This window comes from Plutella xylostella, chromosome 29 (assembly GCF_932276165.1).
Source record: "Plutella xylostella chromosome 29, ilPluXylo3.1, whole genome shotgun sequence".
In the NCBI taxonomy this organism is placed as follows: Eukaryota; Metazoa; Arthropoda; class Insecta; order Lepidoptera; family Plutellidae; genus Plutella; species Plutella xylostella.
This window is the reverse complement of record NC_064009.1, coordinates 2,308,077-2,333,576: the sequence shown is the minus strand read 5'-3', so window position 1 is coordinate 2,333,576 and position 25,500 is coordinate 2,308,077. Positions and strand designations below refer to the sequence as shown.

The window sequence follows — 25,500 nt, the reverse complement described above, 5'->3', positions numbered from 1 at the left end:
CAAAATCTTCAAAATTTCAATTTTGGAACAGCCAGCCGTGACCGAACCTCCAACTAAACGCAGTTCAAACTACAAATTTTTCTGTTTTGTTTTGTACAAATTTTCAACACGCCACAAATGCAGCAACAGAAACACAAAGTTTTATTTTAAAACGTATGTTTGGTTCTTTTGGTTTCTATCTCAAACTTTTAAACACAAACGTTAGGGAACAAACTGTACTTCCGACAGACAGACAAGGAGAAGAAGAAGAACTTCTATCATTATCATTAAATAAGAAGATAAAGAAGAGAAGAGAAGATGGCGCTGGCATCTTCTGTGAGCCTCTACTACTCGATAGTGCAGCGCGCCGCGAGGCACTACCTCGAGGACTACTGCCACACAGGTATGTCATCTGCATCTTATTAGATTCTAATTGCATTTTTTTTTTCAAGAAAAGAAAATAAATATATTTTACTTAAAAGTAACTTATGAAAGAGTAAAAGTAGTCATAACAACAAAAAAAAATATTTTTTTTTATATTTATAGTGGGTTTTTTTTTATTGTAAAAATTTTTATTTTTTTCTCTGATCACGCTCACTCTTGTCAGCGCCTCTCAGCTCGTACATAAATTAGCCGGCGCGTGCCGCCGCACGCAACCACCGTGCATCAATTAAAAACGCATCACACGTTGTACTTATTTGTATTTTTATGAATTTATTACTAAGGTTGTTAAGTGTACAAAATGCTACACATAGATAGTGTTACTAGCATAATTAATTACAAGGATTCATTTGAATATAGCTATTTTTTAGTATTTAATATCCAGGTTTGATTAAAATCATTCGTTATACCTAATTATGATTTATCTTATTATGTATTTTTAATATCAATATGTATTCACGAAAATTTATTCGAATTTATAAAATTTGTGCCGTCGGAAAACGAGGAAATATTAGTTTGCTTAACTAGCGTTATAGTTGCATATGAAAAAATCTAGAAAAACAAATAAGCAAGAAATCGACAATATTGTGCTCATAAAAAAGCATGACCCTATAAGCTTAATAAAATTTTACTGGGTAGCATCTGTGTTTGCAGACTCTCAACACGTTGTGGTGGGTGCAAGCGTTTGGGCGGGAAATACACCACTTTAACACAGAGTTTTAGTTTTATCCCATTGTTTAATTAGGATATCTTTCGTGACAAGATCAATATAAAAAATTGCTTTCTTTAAATAAAAATAATGAACAACAAAGCTTTTCTGTAAGACAATTAATAAGACAAACAAGAATTTATTTTTAACTAAGACCATAAGTAATTAAACTTCGTAAACCAAAACATATTCAAAATACCCATTGGGATCAAATTTACGCCCATACTGGGCTAAATATAAATCCTATTTAATTTGTAAAATATGTAAAGACAATAAAACGCATCAATTCATGTAGGCATATTATGGACTTTGTTGCAAATGTTTCCACTGCCCGGTCCGGTTGGTTCAAAACCAGTAATACCAGTGCAGAATTTATTTACAGAAGTATGCAAGTCGAATTCTATACCATCCCTCTAGCATTCTTAATAAATAATAACCTCACTGACTCCCTTTTAGCCACTCTGATTAAAAAAGATGCATATTACTTTGACTTTGGACTTGTTGCAAATGTTTCCATTACACCAGTTATGTATACCAGTGCAGAAGGAAGCAGAATTTACAGAAGTATGGAAGTTGAATTCTATACCATCCCTCTAGCATTCGATAATACTCTAATTGCGTCCCTTTTAGGCACTCTAATTTACATTGTACAGTACAATAGATTTTGAAATCCAATCCAATCTAGTCGAACCCTACATAGGGTAAAACTGCCAGTTATTGGCCAACTAAGCGGATTGGCCACTTCAAAGCTGAATTATTTCATACAGATTAAACCAAAATTGACAGATGGTGTATGAATGTAATCTAGAAAAGCTACTTTTTCCTCGCAGTAAATCAATAATTTATTTAGAAAACTATAGCCGATAAAAAAATATATGTTATTGCAAACCTGTGTAAAATTGCAGTTATTGGCCAAAAAAATCACTTACCGGCCATCCATAGGCTGGTTATTGGCCACAGGAAATAATTTTATAAAAAAGCTTTAAACCTCTAAAAATAGAAATAAATGTTGTCTCCTATAATAAAAACTTTATTAAAATCAGTTGCAGAATAATATTAACCACGGCTAAACTTCAAAAACAAAAAAAAACAATCAACTTTCTAAGAATAAAATACTAGGAATATAACATTTACAATTACATGTTTTTTGTATACATTATTATATAATTACTTAATAAACACCGTTCCTGCGTACTTTACATACAACCAATCAAGCAAAGCAATATCTACCGACGCTATACGTGCGTATTTTATTCATCGTCATAGAATTATCATCAGCCAATACTCATCCACTGCTGGACATAGGCCTCTCCCAAACATAACACACGGTCCTCGTCCTCGGCCTTCCTCATTCAGCCACTACCAGCTCCCCACCTAAGATCGTCGGTCCAGCGGGCAGGAGGGCGTCCCACGTTGCTTTTGCCTGTTCGTGGTCTCTATACGAGAGCTCGTCTAACCCAACGGTTATCGGTTATTCGGCAGAATCGGGAGATATGACTGCCATTTTATCAAAGTACATTTTGACAGCTATATGTCGGTAACCTTAGTTCTTTGACAGATAAAGATAACCCTATTTCTGATACGATCTATCAGAGCAACCCCAAGCATATAGCTCTCTCCATAGCATGTGCACTTTAAATCGGTGCACCAGTCTGCACCATACGTCATCACTATGCAGGATGCAGAGGTTGACTAGACTTTTGTCTTCAGGCTTTGAGGGATGCCTACAGGTTGGGAAGCAGCATTTAGGCCACTTAGCATCCAGCTGAGTTCCGGCAGACATTCTGCCATATTGACGATGTCGTTTGCGCAGCGGAGGTGTGACATGTGTCCGTTCCAGTCCAACGTCTTAAAGACATCTTCTAATGCATCGGTCTTCAGTTTCTGAGATATCACATCTCCCTGTCTCACTCCTCGTTGCCTTTGGATAGGTCTTTTCTTGTGGTCCTGTACTTCGATAGTCATAGTAGCAGCATTGTATAGACACCTCAACACCCCGATATAGCGACAGTCGATTTAGCATCTCTCCAAGGAGTCCAAAGCTGCCCGTCTCGATGGAGACGAAGGCTTTCTCATAGTCCTCAAAGGCTAGACACAGAGGCTGATTATACTCTTCGGTCTTCTGTATAATCTGCCTTACTGTGTAGATCTATTGTACTAAAGTCTTTTGGAAACCCAGCTTGCTCTGGGGGCTGAAACTCGTCGATCTTTTGGGCAAGACGGTTCGTCGATCGATATCCTTCAATAAAATATTGTTGAATTTCTGAAAGCTATTTTCTATTGTCTTATGTCTTGTCTTGTCTTTTATGAATTTGAAGGCTTTATTTAAGTCATCTAAAGAATACTGTCTTCGTTTAGGTGGCATCCCGTTGCTGATGGTTTGCGCACTGTAACAAAATACATCGGTCGGATATTGGCCACTTCACCACAAAATACTGGCCACCTATGCCAGTAACTGAATTTAATTGATAAAAGTGCGTGATATTTTGCCACACGATACTACATCTTATAAATATTGTGAAAACAGTCGATTTTCATCTAAATAGAGTACTTGCATTTTTATTTAGTTATTGGCATAGGTGGCCAGTAACACAAAATTTGCAATATATTGATTCAATTATTGGCCACCTCCAAAAACTCACCTTCCCAAAGGTGATTGCATGAAACTATAATATATTAATAAAACTTACCATTAACACCATATAAATATGCTAAAAAAATCACTTAAATTGCGTTCAATCACCAATAATGTCAATTTTGAAGAAATGTGTTTCGTTAAGAAATACGTTACTCTGAAGCGTACACGCGGAACTCCGACCGCCAACTGTCAGAAGAAGGCGGCCTAGTAAGGCGCTTTTTTTCATAGTGGCAAAAAATTGTACTAAAATCAAAGTCAGTTAGATAACAAAGTTCTATTAAAAAACACAGATGGCAGGTGATGCCTCATTCCTTATTTTTTGATTTTTAAGTTTATAGTGGCCAGTAACTAACGATGGCTAATAACTGGCAGTTTTACCCTAATACAAATCACATCTATGAAATGACCTAGAATCCCTACAAAAAACCCCATACAGGTATATTTTATTAACTAGCAGAACATAAAACTTGAAATAGGCCTTTTAACAAAGAACTCTGCCAGAGACACACTAAACCACAAGCCCTGGTCAATAAACCAGACTACGAGGCTTTGGTCCCTACCTATATCCTTAATAACCGGTCGCTCTTGACCAGTGCATCTCAAACATCTATACAATATATACTGTATTCTAAATTGGTATTTACAAGGAAACTGTGGTCAGTTTCCTTGTCACGTCACATCGAAACGGATGATGATTATGATAATTGAATCTTGATACTAGAACATAGAGACCAGGCTATAGTTCTGTACTATATTATAAAGTTAACTTACTTTAACTAAAAGTATAAGTAATCGAGCTTTATATAGTCACAAATATAATATTTGTATGCTAACAAACAAAACATTAAAATATTAAAATGCAGCATTTTTGGATAACCAAATTACCTGAGTCTAACCAAAAACCTGATTTTTATAATGATGCATTTATTACATATCTGTTAAAAAAGTTGTCAAGTTTGAGAGCCGCTGGTCGCCTGGTCCGGAGACTCCAGCGATAATCCGTGCGCCCGCGCGCGACGCACGTGCGTTGTAATGCGAATAGCGTGCAACGCAAAGGTCAAGGTCAACGCATAGTTCATTCGCACTTTTCACTGCGACTGTACCCACTATTTTCATGAATCTTTAAGTTTACATGTTTGTCGGCCAAATGTAAAGTATGAATTGTATTTTTTTCATAACCGAAGTTAAAAACCCCGAAAATATAATAAACTGTTGCGTTTAAAACGGCGATTGATTACCTCTTTTCAGTTCGCTGAAGCCTGACTGAAAAGGCAAGAGTCTCTTATACCTTATAGGTACTAAAACGGTCGTGAGTGTACGTGTGTCTATCGCACCTTATCTTGATACCGTTTTAATGGCAATAAAAGTGGCGATTTTGACGGAAAATTATTGTTTTGTCAACTTCCGCTTAAAGATTTCCGCTTTATGAATGGCGGTTGGTATTACAACCTTATCTTGAGTTTAACGACCGGTTATAGCCAACATTTTAAAAACAATTTTTAATACCACAGACGCTTTTATCTTAGCTAATTCTGAAATAATTACACCAATCAATAGCTACCGTTTCCCGAACTACATACAATACGTAGCTATAGCTATATTGCCTCGAAGTAAGTGCATTTTTTTGTCATGTAATCTCATGGACAATTACTTCTTGGTTGGGGTGAAACCTGCACCGTCATCGCCGCTGGGTCTGAATGAGTGGATGAGGCGACCATCACTGAGGTGCTTAGTGTTGGCATTAACCAGTTATATCTTTCTGTCCAAGTTAGACAAATCTTTCAAGATAGGCTTGCTACAAGAATTGGGATGGAAGTGATTTTAATGGGTGGAATTTGGAATTCGTTGGCGTCGTTTAAAACATAATTTTTGTTCTATGATTTTAGGAAATACTTTTATCATGGAAAGTTTAGTATCTATATGTCGCAGGCAACTGGTTTAATCTCCTGTTTGATTGAACCACTAGCCCGTTCATTGGATGGCGCTGTTCAGTTGTATGACTAGGCCGAACGTTGATTGTACAAGCGTCACAAAACGTCCAACTAGTTAGCTGACTTAAAATCAGTCAGGTGGTGAATAAAACAAATATGGCGTCTAACAGCTAACAGCTGACACAAAAAGCACCTATATTGTTAGTTTTTTGCAAATAAATTAGCTTTAAAGTGCGTTATTTGTGTTAAAATAGTGTGACAACATGGATTTACCTATTATTACGCCGCGGGCGGATAGTTTCAAAGAAAAAAAGTGGCGAAACTGGATAATTATGAACAACAATATGAAGGTACGTTTATTGTTATTGTTTAGTTAATTTGTGAGATATGACCTTTGTAACATAGTCTTTTTGTTGACTCTTGTCTGGTGATGTTCACCCTAACCAGACATTACAAAGTTGCTATACTATATCCCATTCAACGACTTCGCTGAATGACGTTCAGTCAAGACGTCGAACGTTACAATCAACGACTTGACGAGTTGTCCTTTAGTCATACAACTGAATAGCGCCATCCAATGAACGGGCTAGTGGTTCAATCAAACAGGAGATTAAACCAGTTGCCTGCGACATATACATAGTTTGGGTTAGTTATTTACTAAGATAGGTTGTTTTATAATAGTATTATATTTATAGGTGCTCTTTTAGTTTAGGTTATTAATAAAAAGAAATGGTTAGTTCTCTTATATGGAAAAAAGCTTGTTAAAAACGCACAGAGTCCTCCGATTAACGCCTTTAAAATTTCGCCTACAAAATCGGTATTAATAGTTATAATTGGATGTACCTAATTATTTCAGATAACAGTATGAGTAGTATGACCAGACAAATAAACACGGCATCAAATCCAAAAACTTTTTCGGTCCTTCGAATATTTACCAATTATATCGGTGTAATGACTTCTAAGAAACTAGTCCGGTCGTTACTACCTAGATTTAAATGTCAAGGTAACACTAGCCCACCCATTTACTAGGAAATTTTGACCGAAGAAGGTTATATTATTATGTATCTATCTACTAGATCTATTAGACTACTAAGTACTAGAAATACGCCCTCTATACATTTGATTACAAAAAATATTTTGTTTTGAATTGGTATGAAATTTAAATCTGATGAAATAATGGGCAATTTTAGTATAAATAATCGAATGGAATATATCTATTCACAAAGAAATAACTACACCATAAAATATGACCAAAGTTCATGAGAGTCCTTTCCAGAGTTAATAAACTCTTCGTTAAGACTAAAATTGCAACTTAAATTGACTTATCCATCAGATTCTCTTTTTTTAAAGACAGTGCAACTCTTGCAAATTGCAATGTCTTCAATAAGCATTCATAAGTCGCAGACTTGGCCCACTACGGATTTCTAGTAAACTTTGAATAAGGTTTGATTCTACATAAATCAAATGATAAATAATCAACGATTAGGTTTCTCTTTGAGGGTCTTTGATCGTACATAGAATTATTGAAACATTATTATACATATTAGGTGGGTATTAGAGACATACAACTAATATGACCGATAATAATATGAAAAAAAACTCTTCACAAGCGACTTTCTTACTGTTCAAACCATTCTCATCTTCAAATACATGTCCAAAACGAACATTGCCCGTGTGTCCAAAGGATCCCTAATCATCAGGCGAACACCGTGACCATCAGTGCCTCGGCCAATTAGGTGTCGAGTCGCTGTCGAGTCACGCGCCACCGCTTAGAGCCGCCACCGAATGGGCTGTGACCACCGACTAACGGACCGCTTATTTGGGCTATGTAGCCGGAGGTGTGAGTTTTGAAGATCGTATAAAACAGAGCCTGTAATATTTTTCAAACAATCTTATTAGATAAGAGCTAACATTAAAAATAAGGTGAATTGTAAACTAACACGTTGGATAATTTCCCAAATAAACGATTTATTATACCGCTGATATATCTATTTACACAAATACTTACATAATATTATATAGGTAGGTACATATTAACACCCAAGACCTCCAAGTCTTTAAACAAATATCGAAGCCTCCGAAGACGAGCTAGCTTCAATGATCGTAGGTGATCATTGAATGTAAGCAACACATAGCACGGTCATATTTTGGATGGATGACCGTTTTCAAGTGGTTGTTTCCTGGCCGCTTCCGCTTTAACCCGTAGGTCCCGGTTGCTGCTTCGGCAGTAGTCGTTAAGCCTAGACAGAGGCCTTGGGACGGCCTGAAAACATCTGACAGTCAGGATGCCCACTTACCCGACAACTCTCTCAGCACAAGCTTGCTTGTGTTGGGGTCCACCAACCCGCGGTAAGGCAGCATGGTGGACTAGGTCTAAAACCCTTCCTTCTTTGGAAGGAAACCCGTGCCCCAGCAGTGGGGACTTGGTGGGTAGTTGTGATTCATTTAATTGCTATATTTTCTTCTCAAGTAGTATTTTAAATGTCTTGGAATCTCCCAGTGGGCCGCCTCGGTTGACTACCGCGAGTGATGAGACACGCCAAGCCGCAAATGACTGATCATTTACTAAATTTACTCTAGAAAATATTACCAATGCTGACAAGTACTGTTACTACTATTGCTTTACAAAAATAATTAAGTTCACAATTTTTACACTTATGAGACATATTTATTTGTGCTAAAGTAATCAGTCTCGCTCAAATAGTCGCCGTTGTCTAACGTCTCTTCGCGTCCTCTCGGCTATCAGTGGTTCTCAACCTTTTTTAAAAATGTTGTGCGCGAGTTGCGATAACGAAGTGAATGATAGTGCTAAGTGTTCGCAATGTCATAAAAACCTCTGTTTTCGCTGCGCTAATGTCACCGAAGCTGGGTTTCGTAAATTAGGTGTCGATCGAAGGGCAACATGGAAATGCCCTAGCTGCCGCATCTCTTCACCTGCTGCGCCAACTAGCACCCGCCAGATCACTGGCAATATGGAGGAAGTCCTGCAGAAACTGGCCGAAGTGACAGCCAAGCTGGACGATCTTCCGAAGCTAATGCTCGAAGTGGGGGCGCTTAAGTCCAACATGGATGAAGTTAAGCAGAGCTGCAGTAAAATTGATGAGTTTGCCGCTAAGCTGGATGGTATCGACAAACGCATTATGTCTTTAGAACTCCTTAAAGATGAAGTTTCTACAATTAAGGCATCATTCGAGTCCCTTAAGGAAGATTTTGCCCAAAAGGACCAGTGGTCCCGACTTAATAATGTCGAGATAAAGGGCATTCCTATTAAGAAGAATGAGAACCTTTTTACCGTGGCTAAATTGCTGAGCAACCATGTGGGTTATCCTATTGAAAATTCCCAAATCAACTATATATCCCGGATCCCGATACATAACTCCAAGGAGAAATCAATCTTGATTAGCTTCTTAAATAGATATGTGAAAGAAGAGTTTATCTCAACAGCAAGAGCTAAGAAGATAACCGCTTCAGATATGGATCTGGGTCCAGCAGATCAACGTATTTACGTGAACGACCATCTGTCGCCTATGTACAAAAACCTACTTACTAGGGCTAAATCTCTGGCGAAGGAGAAGAACTATAAATACGTTTGGGTAAAGTTCGCAAAAATCCACATGCGTAAAAGCGACACGACACATGTAATTACCATAAACTCTGCTAATGATTTAAACAAAATAATTTAATCAATTTTATATGCCTTAATAGCTTAAACTTTTTTCATAAAAAAACTCACTTCATTGTCATCGTAAAATTGCCTAACTCAGATAACTTCGCTATTTACTACATGTTAACCACCCCTGCATTCATATTACTTATTGTAATAACTTGTTCTCGCCTTATTTGCTATTTGCCTATCGCTCGCTTATTTTTATTCTCAGTCCGTGTACCTGTTGTTGTTGCAAGCCGGCCGGGCCGCTTGGACGGGATCGGTATGAAACTAGCTTCTATTCATGCTGCTTATAAAGTCCGCATCTCGCTGCTGATAAGTTACCACAGTTACCTACAAACTCGCTGTCCTATGTTCTTATCTAATTTACCTATAACTATCAGCCAAGCCAATTTTAACGTTGCTGCCTATGCGTTATGGGTCCTCTGCGTTCTGATAACAGACTTTTTGAATACTTTTATGTTCCGATTACTTTATTTTTGTATAGTTAAACATTTTTAATAATGAATAGTAAAATGTTGAGTGTCTATTATCAGAACGTTAGGGGACTTAGAACTAAAACTAATCAATTTTATCGAAATATATGTTTACACTCATTTGATTTGATAGCGGTGACGGAATCATGGCTTAATGATAGCATATATGACAGTGAGCTGTTCGACGGCCGATATTGTGTTTGGAGGCGGGACCGGGACTACAACCTCACGAATCAGGAGCTGGGTGGTGGAGTACTCTTGGCCACACGTAAACATCTATCGGTAACTCCAAGACCAAATTGGAATTCCTCAGCGGAAGACCTTTGGATCTCGATTAACTTGAGTAGGAAATCTGTACTACATATAGGATTAATTTATTTATGTAAGCAAAACCAGGGCTATACCAAATCACAACAACTATCTAACTTCTTATTGAAGCTAAATGACATAATATTATCACATCCTTCCGATAAATTTCTAGTTCTAGGCGATTTTAATTTAGGTAACATTAATTGGACTAAGCATATTAAATTATCACATTATTTACCGTCAAATTACAGTGACCATGATGAGTTAAATTTTGTTGACCATCTAGACACATTTGGTTTTAGCCAGTATAATGGTATTAGTAACCAGTACAGCCGTTTTCTGGATTTAGTAGTGTCAAACAGTGATGTTTCGGTAGAAGAGTGTCAGAGTCCCCTGGTACCATTAGATCCTCATCATAAAGCCTTATGTATCCTAACTAATATTATAAATGCGAAAGTAACTGTGTCTGTCTGTCTGTCTGTCTGTCTGTCTGTCTGTCTGTCTGTCTGTCTGTTACGCTTTCACGCCAAAACTACTGAACGGATTTGAATGAAATTTGGTATACATACGGACTAGACCCTGGGAAAGAACATAGGCTACTTTTTATCCCGGAATTCCCACGGGAAAACTTTTTAAGGCGAAGCGAAGCGCGCGGGAACAGCTAGTTACTTATAAATGTTCTGATTTCAAACCCCTTAAATCACCTCCACGCACTGTGCACCTCTATTCTAAGTCGGACTGGGACTCTATTAACACGGGAATCCAAAATTTCGACTGGAACAAGGCATTTCACGATAAACTATTACATGAGTGTGTTGAAATTTTTTATGACAAATTGTACTCACTACGAGATCAATTTGTACCATCTAAAGTTTTAAAAAGTACATCACATCCACCATGGTATTCACCGGCACTAATAAAAATTCTTAAAGAGAAAAATAAATACTTTTTAAAATTTAAAAACTATGGTAATAAATCGGATTTTAATTCATACTGTATATTACGAAGTAGAGCTAAAATGTTGGAAACCGAATGTTACGACGCTTATATCACCCGAGTTGAGGAGTCAATCAAACTCAACCCAAAAACATTCTGGTCATTCGCAAAATCCAAAGCCAAAACTAACTCCTTGCCCAGTTGTATGACCTTTGAAGGCAACATAACTTCCTCGGGTGATGAAATTTGTAAATTATTCTCGGATTACTTTTATTCCACTTTTCTAGAGCCTGATATACTAAATCCATCTGATTCTCCTGGTGAAGTTGAGAACCTCTACCATGATTGTCATATATCCTCAATTCAACTAGATCAATCAATTATACATAACCATCTCAAAAGACTTGATACCTGTAAGTCCGCCGGTCCTGATAAAATCCCTCCTATTTACTTGGTAAAGTGTGCTGAACAACTTTCGTTTCCCATATACCTCCTCTTTGAAAAGTCACTTAAAGAGGGCAAGGTTCCAGATATTTGGAAAGCAGCTTTTGTGTCACCTATCCATAAAAAGGGGCCGAAAAATGATGTAAAAAACTATCGACCTATTTCCAAGCTTTGCATAATAGCAAAAGTTTTTGAAAAAATTGTACAACGTGACCTTAATGTGGCGCTTAAGACGGTTTTTAAATCTACTCAGCACGGGTTTCTAAGGGGTAGGTCTACGGTTACAAATCTCTTGCTGTATAATGAGTTACTTACGGAAACAATGGACCAAGGTTACCAGGCTGACGTCGTATACACAGATTATAGCAAGGCGTTTGATCGTATTGACCACTCGCTCTTGCTGATCAAGCTCTTCAAGGCGGGAATTCGTGGCAATCTCTTCAGATGGTTTTCGTCTTATGTCAGTAACCGCACCCAGGCTGTCGTGGCCAGTAACTTTCAGTCTGACTGGGTTAAAATACCAAGTGGTGTGCCACAAGGCTCTATATTAGGGCCTTTGCTATTTTTATTGTTTATTTCCGACATTGATTCATGCTTTAGTAACTCTAGTATTTACATATTTGCAGACGATATGAAAATTGTTAAACCTATTATTAATGAAAATGATATTATATTATTACAAAATGACTTAAATAACCTAGATAAATACTGTAACGATAATAAATTAGATTTAAATCCATCAAAATGTTCTACCATCACCTTCACTAGAAAAAGACAACCTACTTTAACTACTTACTTCTTAAAAGGTCATGCCATCGGAAGAGACAGTAAAATCAAAGACCTTGGTGTAATCCATGACTCGAAGCTGTTGTTTGATGCCCACATTGATGCGATTACGGCTAAAGCAAGCAAGGCTCTTGGATTTATAATGCGGCTTTCAACTAACTTCAAACAGGCAAAAACCTTTAAAATCTTGTACTGCACCTATGTCAGAAGTAACTTAGAGTATGCATCACAGGTGTGGAACCCTAGATATACGGTATACATTGATCGCATCGAACGTATACAAAAAAGGTTCATGAGGTATTTAAGTTATCGTGTTAGGTATCCCTTACAAAACTATAAGGAAGGTTGCCGCCAGTTTCACATTCTACCATTAATAAACCGGCGTGAAATTTGTGATTTATTATTCCTCCTAAGAATTGCCACCAGCCAAATTGATTGTCCTCAATTATTGGAAAAATTAAAATTTTATGTTCCGAATCGTTCCCGTCGCTTCAATCCGACTTTCAGTAACACCACGGTGTCTACCAATTACCGACAGAATTCGTATCTATGGCGTGCTTGCAACAACTTTAACCACGTATCGAATAATTTGGACATTGATATATTTAATACAAGCATTAATAAGGCGAGAAATATTCTAAGTTGTACCTTTTTTGATGTCTAAGAGTTTAGGTATAATATAATTTCACAGTGTAATTGTTATTAAACATCTTTGTATATATACAGTTTAGTACGTTTGATTAGGCGTAGATAATATGTTAATGTACCTACTTAAGTTTGCTACTTTGTATTAGCGTAAATATTATTAAGTTATTTCTATCAGTGGAAACTTGTAAAAGGCCTTTTACTGCTCATTCTATTGTTATAACTTTAAATTGTGCTGTAAGTTTTCCTAAAATAAAATAAATAAATAAATAAATAAATAAATTAAGACCTGAAAACTAACAAAAAAAATGTAAGTATTAACATGACACTTAAATTATTACAAAACGGTGTATTTAACAACAACAATCTGGTAAATAATGTAAATACATACCATTAATATTAACTCAGAGGGTTAATACAAAGTTTATAATATTTGTCATAGTCATATGCTACGCCAATTCGTAGTCTGCGCTTGCTACGCCGCGCCGTAGCAAAGACGCGTAGCGCTTTCCCTAGAATAGAGAAACAATAAAAAACTTATAAAACACGTTATCTTGAGATTCTAATAGTAAGTTCATTTAATATTCAATGGTTATTGAATATGACATAATTTTTATGTACCTACTTAGTGCTAAAATGAATTATCTACAGACCGCAATCATTAAAATCAATGGTAAAATGTCTACTTCAGCCCATATGCAAATATTTTATGAAAAATTAAGAAAATACACAATTCAAATCCCAAATTTTGACTTCTAACCAAACCAAATCAGAACGGCAATGTCCAAACCCTAAGACCTACACACTTAGGTAAAGGTAGTTCACATGTAAACGGTGTTTCTGTTATTAATAAGTTTGTAAACACAAGGTTTAATGTGCGCGCGTCCGGCCGGCGGTGGCGATTACCCCACTTACAGCCTGATAACGGCTGATAAGGAGTATTGTAGGAAATATTGAAATATAAGACTTGCAGGACTTTATGAATACAGTTTTTACACTCACTGCGATGCTTTAACAGCCATAGTAGCACTTAAGACGTAGATGGAAAAAAGTACCTACTTAATAGATTATTAGATAGGTACGGTCAGGTGCAAAGAAACCTGACCCCCCTCTCATACTAACAATGCTTCTGAGGGAGGTCAGGTTTATCTGACCCTTACTGTACAATTCCGGGTGGAGCATATTTTATTTTTTCTCTTTTAGCCAAATCTCAATCCCCAGTTCACACACACGCCATACCACAATTGTTTCTGTACTTACGTAATTAAAAAAAAAAAACAAAAACTTCCAAACAAAACACGCCTAAACATCTTTACTTCTTATATTCACCCCAATTTTACTTGCAAACCAGACCCTCAAACAAGAAGAAAGGAAGAAAAAACACAAAAAGTTCGCCAACTCACCTGCGTACGTGAAACTTGCACCACTAGTACAATGCGTCAAGTTGCACTCGGCACATGCAAGTGGCAAAAGACCGGTTGGAACTACAGGGTTTGCCCCTGAATATAATAAAAAATCAAGAAAAATCTATTCAGAAAACTATAGTTGGTATTTAACAAAAACAAGCTATCTATGTAAGTGATGGTTGTAAATAGGTGTTAAAGAGTTTTTTTTTAATAAAAATGGAAAAATTGTATTGTTTTTTTGATACTGCCCAAAAAAAAGTACTTGGACTACATTAGAATAAATCAGAACATAATAATAATTTCATAAGATCACTTAAAATAACTACCTACGGTAAAAAAATTAAAACCGGATGATTGTATTTTATACAATAACAACAATTGTATTAATATTCCGGGTCCAATCCCGCAGTTCCAATCGGTCCTGGTAGAGTACGCATGTAAACATCGCGGAGGGTCGCGCCCCATCCCTTGACCTTGACCGAGACCTTGAGAATAGCGCCCCAACGCGGGTCAATACCTCACGCACAATATTATGCTCATTCTTCCGCTAAGCAGTGAGGTTAGCGCACTGTTGCGTTTTACTTGTTCTAAGATTAGTGATTTCTCCATTGTCGGTTATCTAACCGACCGGGATTGGTTCATCAATTATACGTCATCTCCATATAAAATTCTTGACAGATGTGTCAAAAAACAACCACTAATACATGGTTATGCTCCAACCGGCTATGGAGAAATTGGCAATAAGGTTGACGGTCCTTTAGCCGGGTCAAGCTAGATTTGGTGTTTATGTTTGGATGTGTGAACAACGCGGACTCGGATGCTTGTTAGTACAGGACAATATGGCATTTTTTTTAATTGTTCAATATTTTATTAGGTGGTTAGAAAATACTTTTAGTTCAGTGGGTAAATTGATTCCTGACCTCTGCACATCAGGGTTGCCTGGCTGGCACTACAGTTAGTTAGGGTACAGTCTAGCTAGAATATACGAGTAGTACCTATAAACCACCCTATTTTATCCCTTGTTTAGGGGCAGGGGAAATTCGTTTGTGATGCCGATTCAATTTGAAATCTAACCCGCGAGGTACAGTGACTCATCATTATTTGATTTAAAGAAAGAGGGTGGGCTTATTGTAAAAATACCTAACTTTAAAAATATTGTAAAAATAATAAAATACATTCGTTGTTTTAATAAGTATGAAGATACCGATGAAACTTTATACAGGGTGGCCCAAAGAGTGACGTCCAAAGGAAAATGTTTGATTCCTTAGGTCAAGGGGTAGCCAAATCACCCCCATGTATGTTTAGCAATTTTTAGTAGTTTAGGAGTTATGATTTTTTTAACTAATTTTCTACGAAAGTCGACCTAAGTGGATCAATTATGTTTTATTATTTTTTTGGATAACTTTTTTAAATTATTTTTATTTTTTGTGTCATCCTCTTAAGTTGTTCTTTTAACCATAAAAGTTTCAGCTTCCTAGCTATAATGTAAGTTAGTTATTTTTATATCGAAAGTTCAAATTATATCATCGAGCTAGACTGCTCTGAATTTTCAACTTAAAATTAAAAATTGAACTAGATTTTCTCGTGGTCCCTTATTAATTTTAAAAACTCCGCAAGGTTCCAAAATAACATAAAAATAAAAATAAACTATTGCTTAATGGGGTATAATTTGCAGAAAACAGCCTTCAAAGGTACTTGGGTGGAAATTACCTCATTAGTCAATTGTTTCAGAAAGTTGAAAGATTCCTGTTATGTCATTACTAAGGACTAATTCAGTTAGAAAATGTATCAAATTAAAGGGAAAATAAAATTATTTACTATTATTTTTTATTTAAGTTACATTTTTGAATGTAAATTCTTAGTAAAATGTTTATGTCTGAGTTGTAAGATTTATGAGATAATGGTATTTTTAATACTAAATAAATTAACTCAAATAATTATTTTACACATTTACTCACAATAAATTTTCAAAATGGCGACCTCCCACAGCAATACACTACCTACATCTACGCAATAAATTTTCTTTAAGTCAAAAAAGTGACAAATGTAAAAAATATGACATCTGTCAAAAAGTTAAACATGTCAAAAAAGTAAATTTTCTCAAAAATGTGACATCTGGCAAAAAGTGACATCTGAATGAAACAGAGAAGCGTATAGGCGACTAAGCAGTAGTTTATTTTTATTTTAATTTTATATTGGAACCTTGCGGAGTTTTTAAAATTAATAAGGGACCATGAGAATATCTATTTAAATTTTTAATTTCAAGTAGAAAATTCAGAGCAGTCTAGCTCGATGATATAATTTTAACTTTCGACATAAAAATAACTAACTTACATTACAGCTAGGAAGCTGAAACTTTTATGTTTAAAAGAACAACTTAAGAGGATGACACAAAAATAAAAAATAAAATTAAAAAGTTATCCAAAAAAATAATAAAACATAATTGATCGACTGAGGTCGATTTTCGTAGAAAATTTGTAAAAAAAATCATAACTCCTAAACTACTAAAAATTGCTGAACATACATGGGGGTGATTTGGCTACCCCTTGACCTAAGGAATCAAACATTTTACTTTGGACGTCACTCTTTGGGCCACCCTGTATAAGTAAAGTTCTAGACACCTAATATGTATGTGCCTACTTAAAAAACAATCACTTATATTTACTTTAAAGAGCGCTCTTATACAAACAACAAAATTATTCCTAAGCAAGCCGAAACTTCACAAAACTATCTCGCATCTTACCTTTCTATTAACATGGCTTCACATTAAATACAATCGGAAACCTGTTCTCCATTACCCTCTCAAATAAAGTCAGATTCACGGTCAGAAACCAATTACTACCCGACCGAGCTAAACCCAATTAGGCACCCCGCAAACCGGCTAAACATCTGTTTCTAGTCGTCCTAGACACCCTCCTAGTTAAACTAGACAATAACGCCCTCTATTTGCTTTGGACAGCTGACACGTTGAATTAGTACACTAAACTGACCGGCGTAGATGAGTGTGCGGACCGCCTTATGTTGTGGTCACGGCTCGTTACATTGTGATTTAGTTTGAATTTAGAAGTTCGGATTAGCTTTTTAATTTTTGTGTATTCACAGCCAGTAGGATCCGATACGATTTTAAATACGTTAAAAAGAGGTAATTTCGTTTAAATAAAAATGTAATTTAATGTTCTTTGAAAAAGCTCACACGCGTAAAGCACATTGTTCCAGCAACAACACACGACGGTCATAATAAAAACTTGAAATGCCTCAAAAACTACACTTCGATGAAACCGAAGCAAACACGTCAAATAAAATAAATCATTCTTTCGGCAAACATAAAATCGTTCGTCATGCTTTTGCAGAAAAGAAAGAAAGATAAAGTCATAAAATAAGTCGTAAAACTAAGACTGCCTGTCTAGCCGCAGCCGCGATCTAGATTTTGTGACATTTTATTTTGGCAGCCTTACTTTAAGACTTTCAACTCAAATGCATCAAAGTTGCAAGTAAACTTAATAATTATTAAACCTCAAAGTAACGTTCAATTATGAATTAGCCAATGAGCGATATTAAAAAAACAGTAATGCCGTTAAGATTCCAAGTTTAAAATCGCGCTTTAAACTGGCGTAGTAACCGCCAACGATTTAAAGTTCTTATTTCGAATCGATAGCGTCTGCAGGCACGTTAGATCGCGTGGAAAGTGTAGACGGGGCCTTAAAATCACGCTACGTCTTGTTGAAAAACTTTTATTACCTGCAATAGCATTATATTATTCAGATGCATTCCGTTTGGCGTTTTTAGTCGCGATGACAAACGCTTTATAGCGATTCGTGCGATGCTTATCTTTTAGTTCGGATTACCTATTCTTTTTCATAATGCACCTTATTGTAAGTTATTTTAGTTGTTGTAACTAGTAATGTAGTAGTACTGTAGAATATGCATAATAATTCAAGATGTCTATAATTTTTACTTGCACTGGCACGTTAGACCGGGAGCCCGGGAGCTGACAACTGGACTACACAAGAAAATCCTTAAGTACATCAAAGACGGAAGGCCAATAATGTTTTTTTTTCGCCTTTTTGGAGTAGTTATGAAAGTTGCTCAGTATGTCGGGTACATTGACTGCCGATTGGAAGGACACTGATATATAATTGCATCCTGTTGTATAACCAACGCAAAACCTTCGAGATTCAATACTAAAAGTATCGCGTAACTTTAGGACGGATAAGCCGATTTTGATAAAATACGGCTAAGAACACCCGGGGAGGATGCACACACAGATACACAGCCGCTTTTGTCAAGGGTTAAAATATAAATTGTTACAAACCTTCTCAAGGCTCCCAGACTACCGGCCGGGTTTGCCCGCACTTGACCGACAGTTACGCAAGCTACTTGACTTCAATTCACTACAGACAGACTCGCAAGTTCAATGTGCATATTGTACTGCTTATATATGTATATTTACATTCATGTACCAGGTTATGTGTACGCAGTGCAATAATCTTATATGACCCGGTGCCAGTGTCGTTCTACTGTCGAGATTGTTAGTAAGGTTGTCTGGTATAGATATCGGTCTAAGTGCTAAGACCGCCTTTTCTACCATTGTAAATTTTATTATTCTTTTTAGTGTACAAATAAAGAGTATTCTATCTTACTCTCAACATCTGTTAACTGCAATGATTACTGTCATTTGTTTCATGTTGTGACATTAGTATTAACTAATATTAATACCTAATGAATGAAAATGGTTAATATTATAGTTTATATAGTTATGAAAGACCAAAATTTACCGATTGGAAATTCATACTCGTATTTCGGAGTCCTCGGACAGTTAACTTAATTAGAAAAATCTATTTCATTGCTTCACCTTATTCCACATTTAGAAAGACTTAAGCTTTTTTCTAGTTTCGCCGAGAATAGATAAGCTTAATGAAAATGGTGTTTATTCTTTATGGTCTGGCTTGAGACTTGAGAGTAACGTGATACTCAAAAAACATGAATACAATTATGATCTCATCATTCTGAACTTCCCAACTCAACTCAATTCAAACATCCAGCCCCTTTCTCCCTATAAATAGCTCTAGACAGTCCCATCGACATGAATATTAGCAGTACACGAACAATTAACGAAACAAAACCCTGACCTCGGGACAAGTGGCTCAATTGACTCCGCCGGATGTGACGTCATGACACTTCCGGTCGCCATTATTGCTTGTCTGGCGGGAACGCGACGTCATCTCATAAGGGTCCAATGTAGTAGGTACAGTTGGGTAACGACTTCTCTTAACACGTGCTTCATAAGTACCCAAGTATTCCATTGGACATTGAATTCAATGGAATACATAAAGTATTTATCATGCAAGAGAGCCACTGGATCACTTGCAATTGCAATATAAATTAGTCTTACACGATGTGTGAAAAGTAGAGATTACGGAAAAAAACGGATTTAAAAAATGGCTACAACTACTGTTTTTCAGTATTCTAGTATTGCTAATGGATTTGTATACCTAACCTGACACATAAGTATTATTTATATGACTTCTGAATTAGTGATACACCCCACAGTTTAAAAATATAGTTTTGTTTGATTTTTAAAACGAGAACTACTAAATATTTTATTTATTAACAGTGATCGCAATAAATAACTTTTAACCATCGCTATAACTTTTATGGCAATTGAAATTCGCTGTCACTTTAAAACTCTAGCCTGTCATCTACAAAATAAACAAAACACAACCTGCTCGAAAAAACTAAACTACAGTAAGCTGAAAATAAAAGACAGCCGGAGTGAATGCTTTTAGTTAGAGACGTTTCCTACAAAATACGCCTTTTTGTACAAACTACCGATGCCGCAGTAAAATCAGGAAACCGTGTCCGTCTAGAAGCTTTGCTTAATATTTTAACTGTTCGTAAAAAGTCATATGGAATAGGCAGTTTTCATTAAAACCGCTGCCTGGCGGGCTGGCGGGTTCTCCAAAAAAAAAAGACTAAGTATATCCTCGCGGCCGCCGCGTCGCCTGGCAACACTGAAAAATGCATCTACGAAACAAAAGGACGCCATTACCTCCCCTGGATTAGCCCTATTGACACTACGTTACCAATTAAAATGGAGGGGCGCCTTTTCGTCTCGGTTTTTTCAGCAGACGGTTTTCAGGCCGCGGGCGGCCCCCCTCCCCACGGATGGGGGTAGCTGTACAGAAAAATCAATAACGCAGCACTTTTTTCCGCGCGTAAAGCATGCACTGACACGGGGCTTGCCTGTGTGCGGCACCCACACGCGCGCGGGATGCATTGGGTTGCCATAGCCGGCATTTTTCTATCTTTTTTCTCCGAGCAAGGGAATTAAAATCTGCGCACGACGTCCTAGCTGTCTTTATACGTGCATTTTTTATTAGAGAGTGCCGGATGCACCTGCAGCTCACGCAGCCCAGGAGATGGTAATGCGTCTCCGATGAGAAAACTCTTGCTTTTTTTTCCTTCACAGCCTCATTTCTACTGAAATGGTATTTTCAACGGGGAAGTAATGTAGCTGCGCTTTGATTGTTATTGCGGCAATTCGAACTCAAAGTCATAAACGACTAAATATTTTTATAATGCAACTTTTGTTGTCTGTAGCGATTGAATTTGAGCTTTATCACTGGGCAGTTGGGTGTTTTTCGGGGTGGCTTGCAAGTGGCTGCTACAATTCACACTGTTAAGAGGTCTGCAGTAAAATAAGGAACAGATTCTTATAAGAACTGGTTCGTGGAGTGTGAGATGTGGTCCGGTCGGCGGTGGTGACCTTGTCCGCGCTTCCGCGAACTCCATCGATTCATGCCACCCTAGTAGGTAGGTACCTAATGCCCGAAGCATTTAAGCGCTTAGTGTCCCACTGTACCCAATTTCCCGGCAGCATCCGCTCATTTGCATAGATTACTAATGTTCAATACCCGCGCCGCGCAGCGCTAATTGCAAACGTAGACCAGCGCAAAAAAGCATTACATTTCAAAAAAAAGCACACTGCACATTTTTATTTCGCATCTCCAAACTGACAAAAGTGGCTCTGTCTCGCTTGCACGGTATTGTTCGGTGCTACATCCCGTCATCAGTCCATCTTTGTCTGTCGCGTACTTTTTTTAAATGTGCAAAAATATAAAAACTGTGAATCGAGGCGGGGGAGGCGCCCCCGCCCCCCGGCCGCTGCGCCTGTGTGCGTCCCGGCATAATGGTTGTTTTAGGGCTTTGCCCCGATCATAAGTCAATATTTAAGTTCCCGCACACTCCACAGTTGAACATAAAAAATATGGCTGTCACAGCGAATTAGCGGGATACGGTTTCTGGTGCAATCAGCAAATAGACGTATTATTAAAAGATTGCATTGGCACGAGTAATGGTATCGGATAAGAACTCAATCAGATAAAAATATTAAAGTCACTTTGACAATGTTTGTTTTAAAAGGTCTTTATTTTCATAAACTTACACAATTATTTAACAACCCAGTGTACATTAATCCTAGGCTAAACAATCTTAAGATAATAACGTTTACAAGACTTACAATCTATTGAAACACTTTGACAATGACACTGGCCAAAAATACATTAGGCTATGGTTAAAGTCCATTTTATAAGGCACCTTTCTCTACCTTTCTCCCGAGTTAGATTAGCGCTCTGTTAATCACAGAGTAACAAGTGATCTAGGCTAGTTTCGGCTCCAAATTGATCTTGAGTCAATTAATTACAGGTGAATCACTGGCACTACGGAACTTTTTGTTGTATTTTTTGTACCAACCTCTTTAGACCCGCGACGTTGCCCGTTACAACTTATTAGTGTTAAATTCGGAATTCGAATTCAGAATGAGTTCGTCACGCCATGTAGAATTACATTAATGCTGGGTAGCCAATTATTTGCAAGTTTCGTTTCATTATGTAAGATCATCGCATAACTTTTCCTGGTCGGATTAAAAAGATAAGAACCACTGTTATTATCAGCAGTATCATCAGTAGCTATAAATAGATTGTGCACATAACAAGGTGTTACTTCAAATTATTTAAGAAGTGTGTTTCCAAGAAGTTTTTATTTAAAAAAAAACTAATGCCCGAAACTTGCGCTTTCGCACAAAGGAGATAAATTTTTGAACAAACATAGAAATACTCCTCTTTTTAACTCTACACATAATGCTCTACACTAGCCTACCAAATCTTAGCTGTTTCTTTTTAACAACTCCTGTTACTTTTAAGGTTTGTAAAAATATACAGGGTGATACAAAAGTGTTACTATGTCAAACAGTGGTGACACAGTAATTTACACTGTCTAACACCGTTTTATCTTAACTAATATTATAAATGCGAAAGTAACTGTGTCTGTCTGTCTGTCTGTCTGTCTGTCTGTCTGTTACTCTTTCACGCCAAAACTACTGAACGGATTTGAATGAAATTTGGTATACATACGGTCTAGACCCTGGGAAAGAACATAGGCTACTTTTTATCCCAGAATTCCCACGGGAAAACTTTTTAAGTCAAGACATTCAGAATCGTGATAAATAGTGTATTTAATGGCATAATGGGCGTTAACAAGCGAAACCGCATTTCTGCGTCGCGCCCGCGTGCCATCAAGTTATCGATCAAAAAGTTCCACTCCCGACTTGAGGAAGGTCGGAAGTTTTTTGGTGACACACAGGAAAAAATATGGCAAGTATATTTTGGTTAAAAAAACCAAACATACATTACCAAAATTGGATGAATAAAATAACCTGGAACGCAATCCTAAAATTCTTTGTTTGTAAACACCCTACCCTTAGACTGGTGTAAAACCTCCAATTCCTTGAACCTTACGAAATAAAGAAGTTAAAAAAACAAAAGCAAAGGAAACAAATGGCCGCTCCGACATCGGAGGACAAGTTTCATAGCAACATCCGATAATCCTCAACAATTTATTCATTGCTGCACTTCTTGCTGTGACTTCTCTCGTCCTTTTGCTACAAAACGACCGGCCGACCTTAGCCATCGTTTTATTGCAAACGTGCCCGTGGCCCCACTTTTTCTTTCTTACCTCATAACACAGTTTTCTCTCGACTCTTGCTCATACTCCTTTTTCCACACTTTTTTCTTTTTCAACGCCACCTGCCAGTGTGTGGAGGAACTTTTGCTTTTACGTTTAAATACCAATGTTGGTGTTGATCATCTTTCATCTTGCAGAGTGTACTTTGTTTTTTTTTTGTTTTCAGAAGCGAAGGGTTTACAGGCGAGGTTCATATTGTCTATGGAAGTTTAAGAGATTGTCATTAGCGTTTGTAAAAGTAGTATGCAGTAAAAAATAATTGCAGATAACTGTAAAATGTACTTCCAACTAAAAGCTTAATTTCCTCTTATGGCTGTAATTTAATTAAAATTTATTGAAAAGAAATACCGCCTTTTGAGCTTAATGATCACCGCGTCTCCTTAAATTCTGCTGCCTGAAAGAAATTACGGTTTTAAATGAGAATTCCCAAATTATAATTAAAAGCGGTTTTCAGTTTAAATTAAGTTTTAACCTCAGGTTTGACGTATAGAACCTTTTTTCTTCATTTGAATTTTACATTTCTAGATATTCAGTTTTTATAAGTAGGTACATAATAATGATCCTTGACGAACCTAAACGAGATACAGATAACAGAATGCCATATGTATTTGTATACATACGGCTAGGTTGTAGACAGTGCATTTTACGCGCGTACTTAATAGGTACTGTCAGTTGACTTTTTAAAACAATAATCGTGTTCGAAATGCGAAACAAAAATCAAAATAATCGACAGCCAGACATTCGTTCGAATTTTAAGTAGAGTACATGACGGGCGGGGGCCGCATGTGCTATCTACAACTACCCTCAGCTTTGTGGACCAATTTTTTGGGACCTCAGGTGGGGGGAGCGACTACCTCTTTGTTGCCAGTTTTTGTTGGTGCTCGGGGGCGGGCGGGGAGATCAGTTAATCCTGGTGATGGTCGTATAATGCACATTTTTGCACGGAGCTCTGCACGCGATCGAGCTGGGCTCTGCAGGCACACACACACCCACACCGCGTACATGTAGCCCTCACGCACACAGCCACACACGAGGGGGTTCGATACACACTCACTGTTGATTTTTTTATTGCCGCATTAAATTTTTAAAGTTCGAATGCATTTTTCGTTGGCCGCCATTTTTATTTATGCTGAAAATATTGATGGGGAACGTTAATTGCACTTTTATGATGAGAGCAACACATTGTATACATTTTTATGAGATTCGCCGATCGTTAAAATGCGATTGGCAGATTAATAGTTGATTCGGCGGCTGTTGCCAAAAGCTCTACCTACTTTATAAACCTGTGCATATGTACACTTCATGATACATACAGTGAGGATACACAACACATAGGTTGATAATTTCCTGAAAGTTTACTCATACAAACATTTGTATGCGCGCAATAAAGTTAAAGTTATGGGATCTATTTTCAAAATTCCGTGGAACTATGTCAGTAACCCTACAATGTAGTTTAAGTGGATAAAACAGGTGAGCTTACAGAGGATATTCCTGGAAGATTAATTCAATCAAAGTTCAACTTTATCACCGACATTAAATACTTGATGTTCTTGTGCATACATATTTTGTTAGATGATTCAGCTTACCATGAAGAACATTTCTGGAAAATCATGCTTGTAAAAGGTTAATAAATGAAGTAATTATATATTTAACGTCAAATTAATAATATTTAGTAAACGATTTTATGTGTGATAATATTTAGTAAACAATGTCCGGATTATGCCATTGTAGTAGTAAAACGACGGACACTATCTCGATGACGAAATTAAATATACATACAAACACAACACATCGACAGTAACATACACATAAATACATAGAACCGTGAATTTTGCATATCCGCCACCATCAGGCGGACAACGGAAAAATCATACATAAACGAGTACGCGGGAAAAAATCACGAACAGACCTGGGAGGGGGGCGGGAGGCTGTCAGTCGGGGGGGTAAGGGGGGTGGTAGTTGTTTTTATTTTGCCTGATTGGTGGATTGCAGCCCTAGTAATGATCGATGGGAACGTGAGCTACTGGCCACTTGTACCGGCGGCGCGGCGGTCGAGAGATGAAATTTTTGAAATTGGAATTTTTCGAATTTTATCCAGCAGTAAGCTTATTT

The 25,500-nt window shown here is 37.1% G+C and overlaps 1 protein-coding gene across 2 annotated transcripts in view; it reads left to right on the top strand.

Annotated features, from left to right (window-relative positions):
* The first annotated feature begins 262 nt into the window (after positions 1 to 262).
* The window catches only part of LOC119693031 (zinc finger protein 250), a 46,503-nt gene continuing 21,265 nt past the window's right edge, over positions 263 to 25,500 (top strand). For both annotated transcript variants that reach the window (XM_038115092.2, XM_038115085.2), the window contains exon 1: positions 263 to 382. In XM_038115092.2, coding sequence (XP_037971020.2) covers positions 298 to 382 — 85 coding nt within the window. In that variant the 5' untranslated portion in view covers positions 263 to 297. The remainder of the gene's footprint in view (positions 383 to 25,500) is intronic.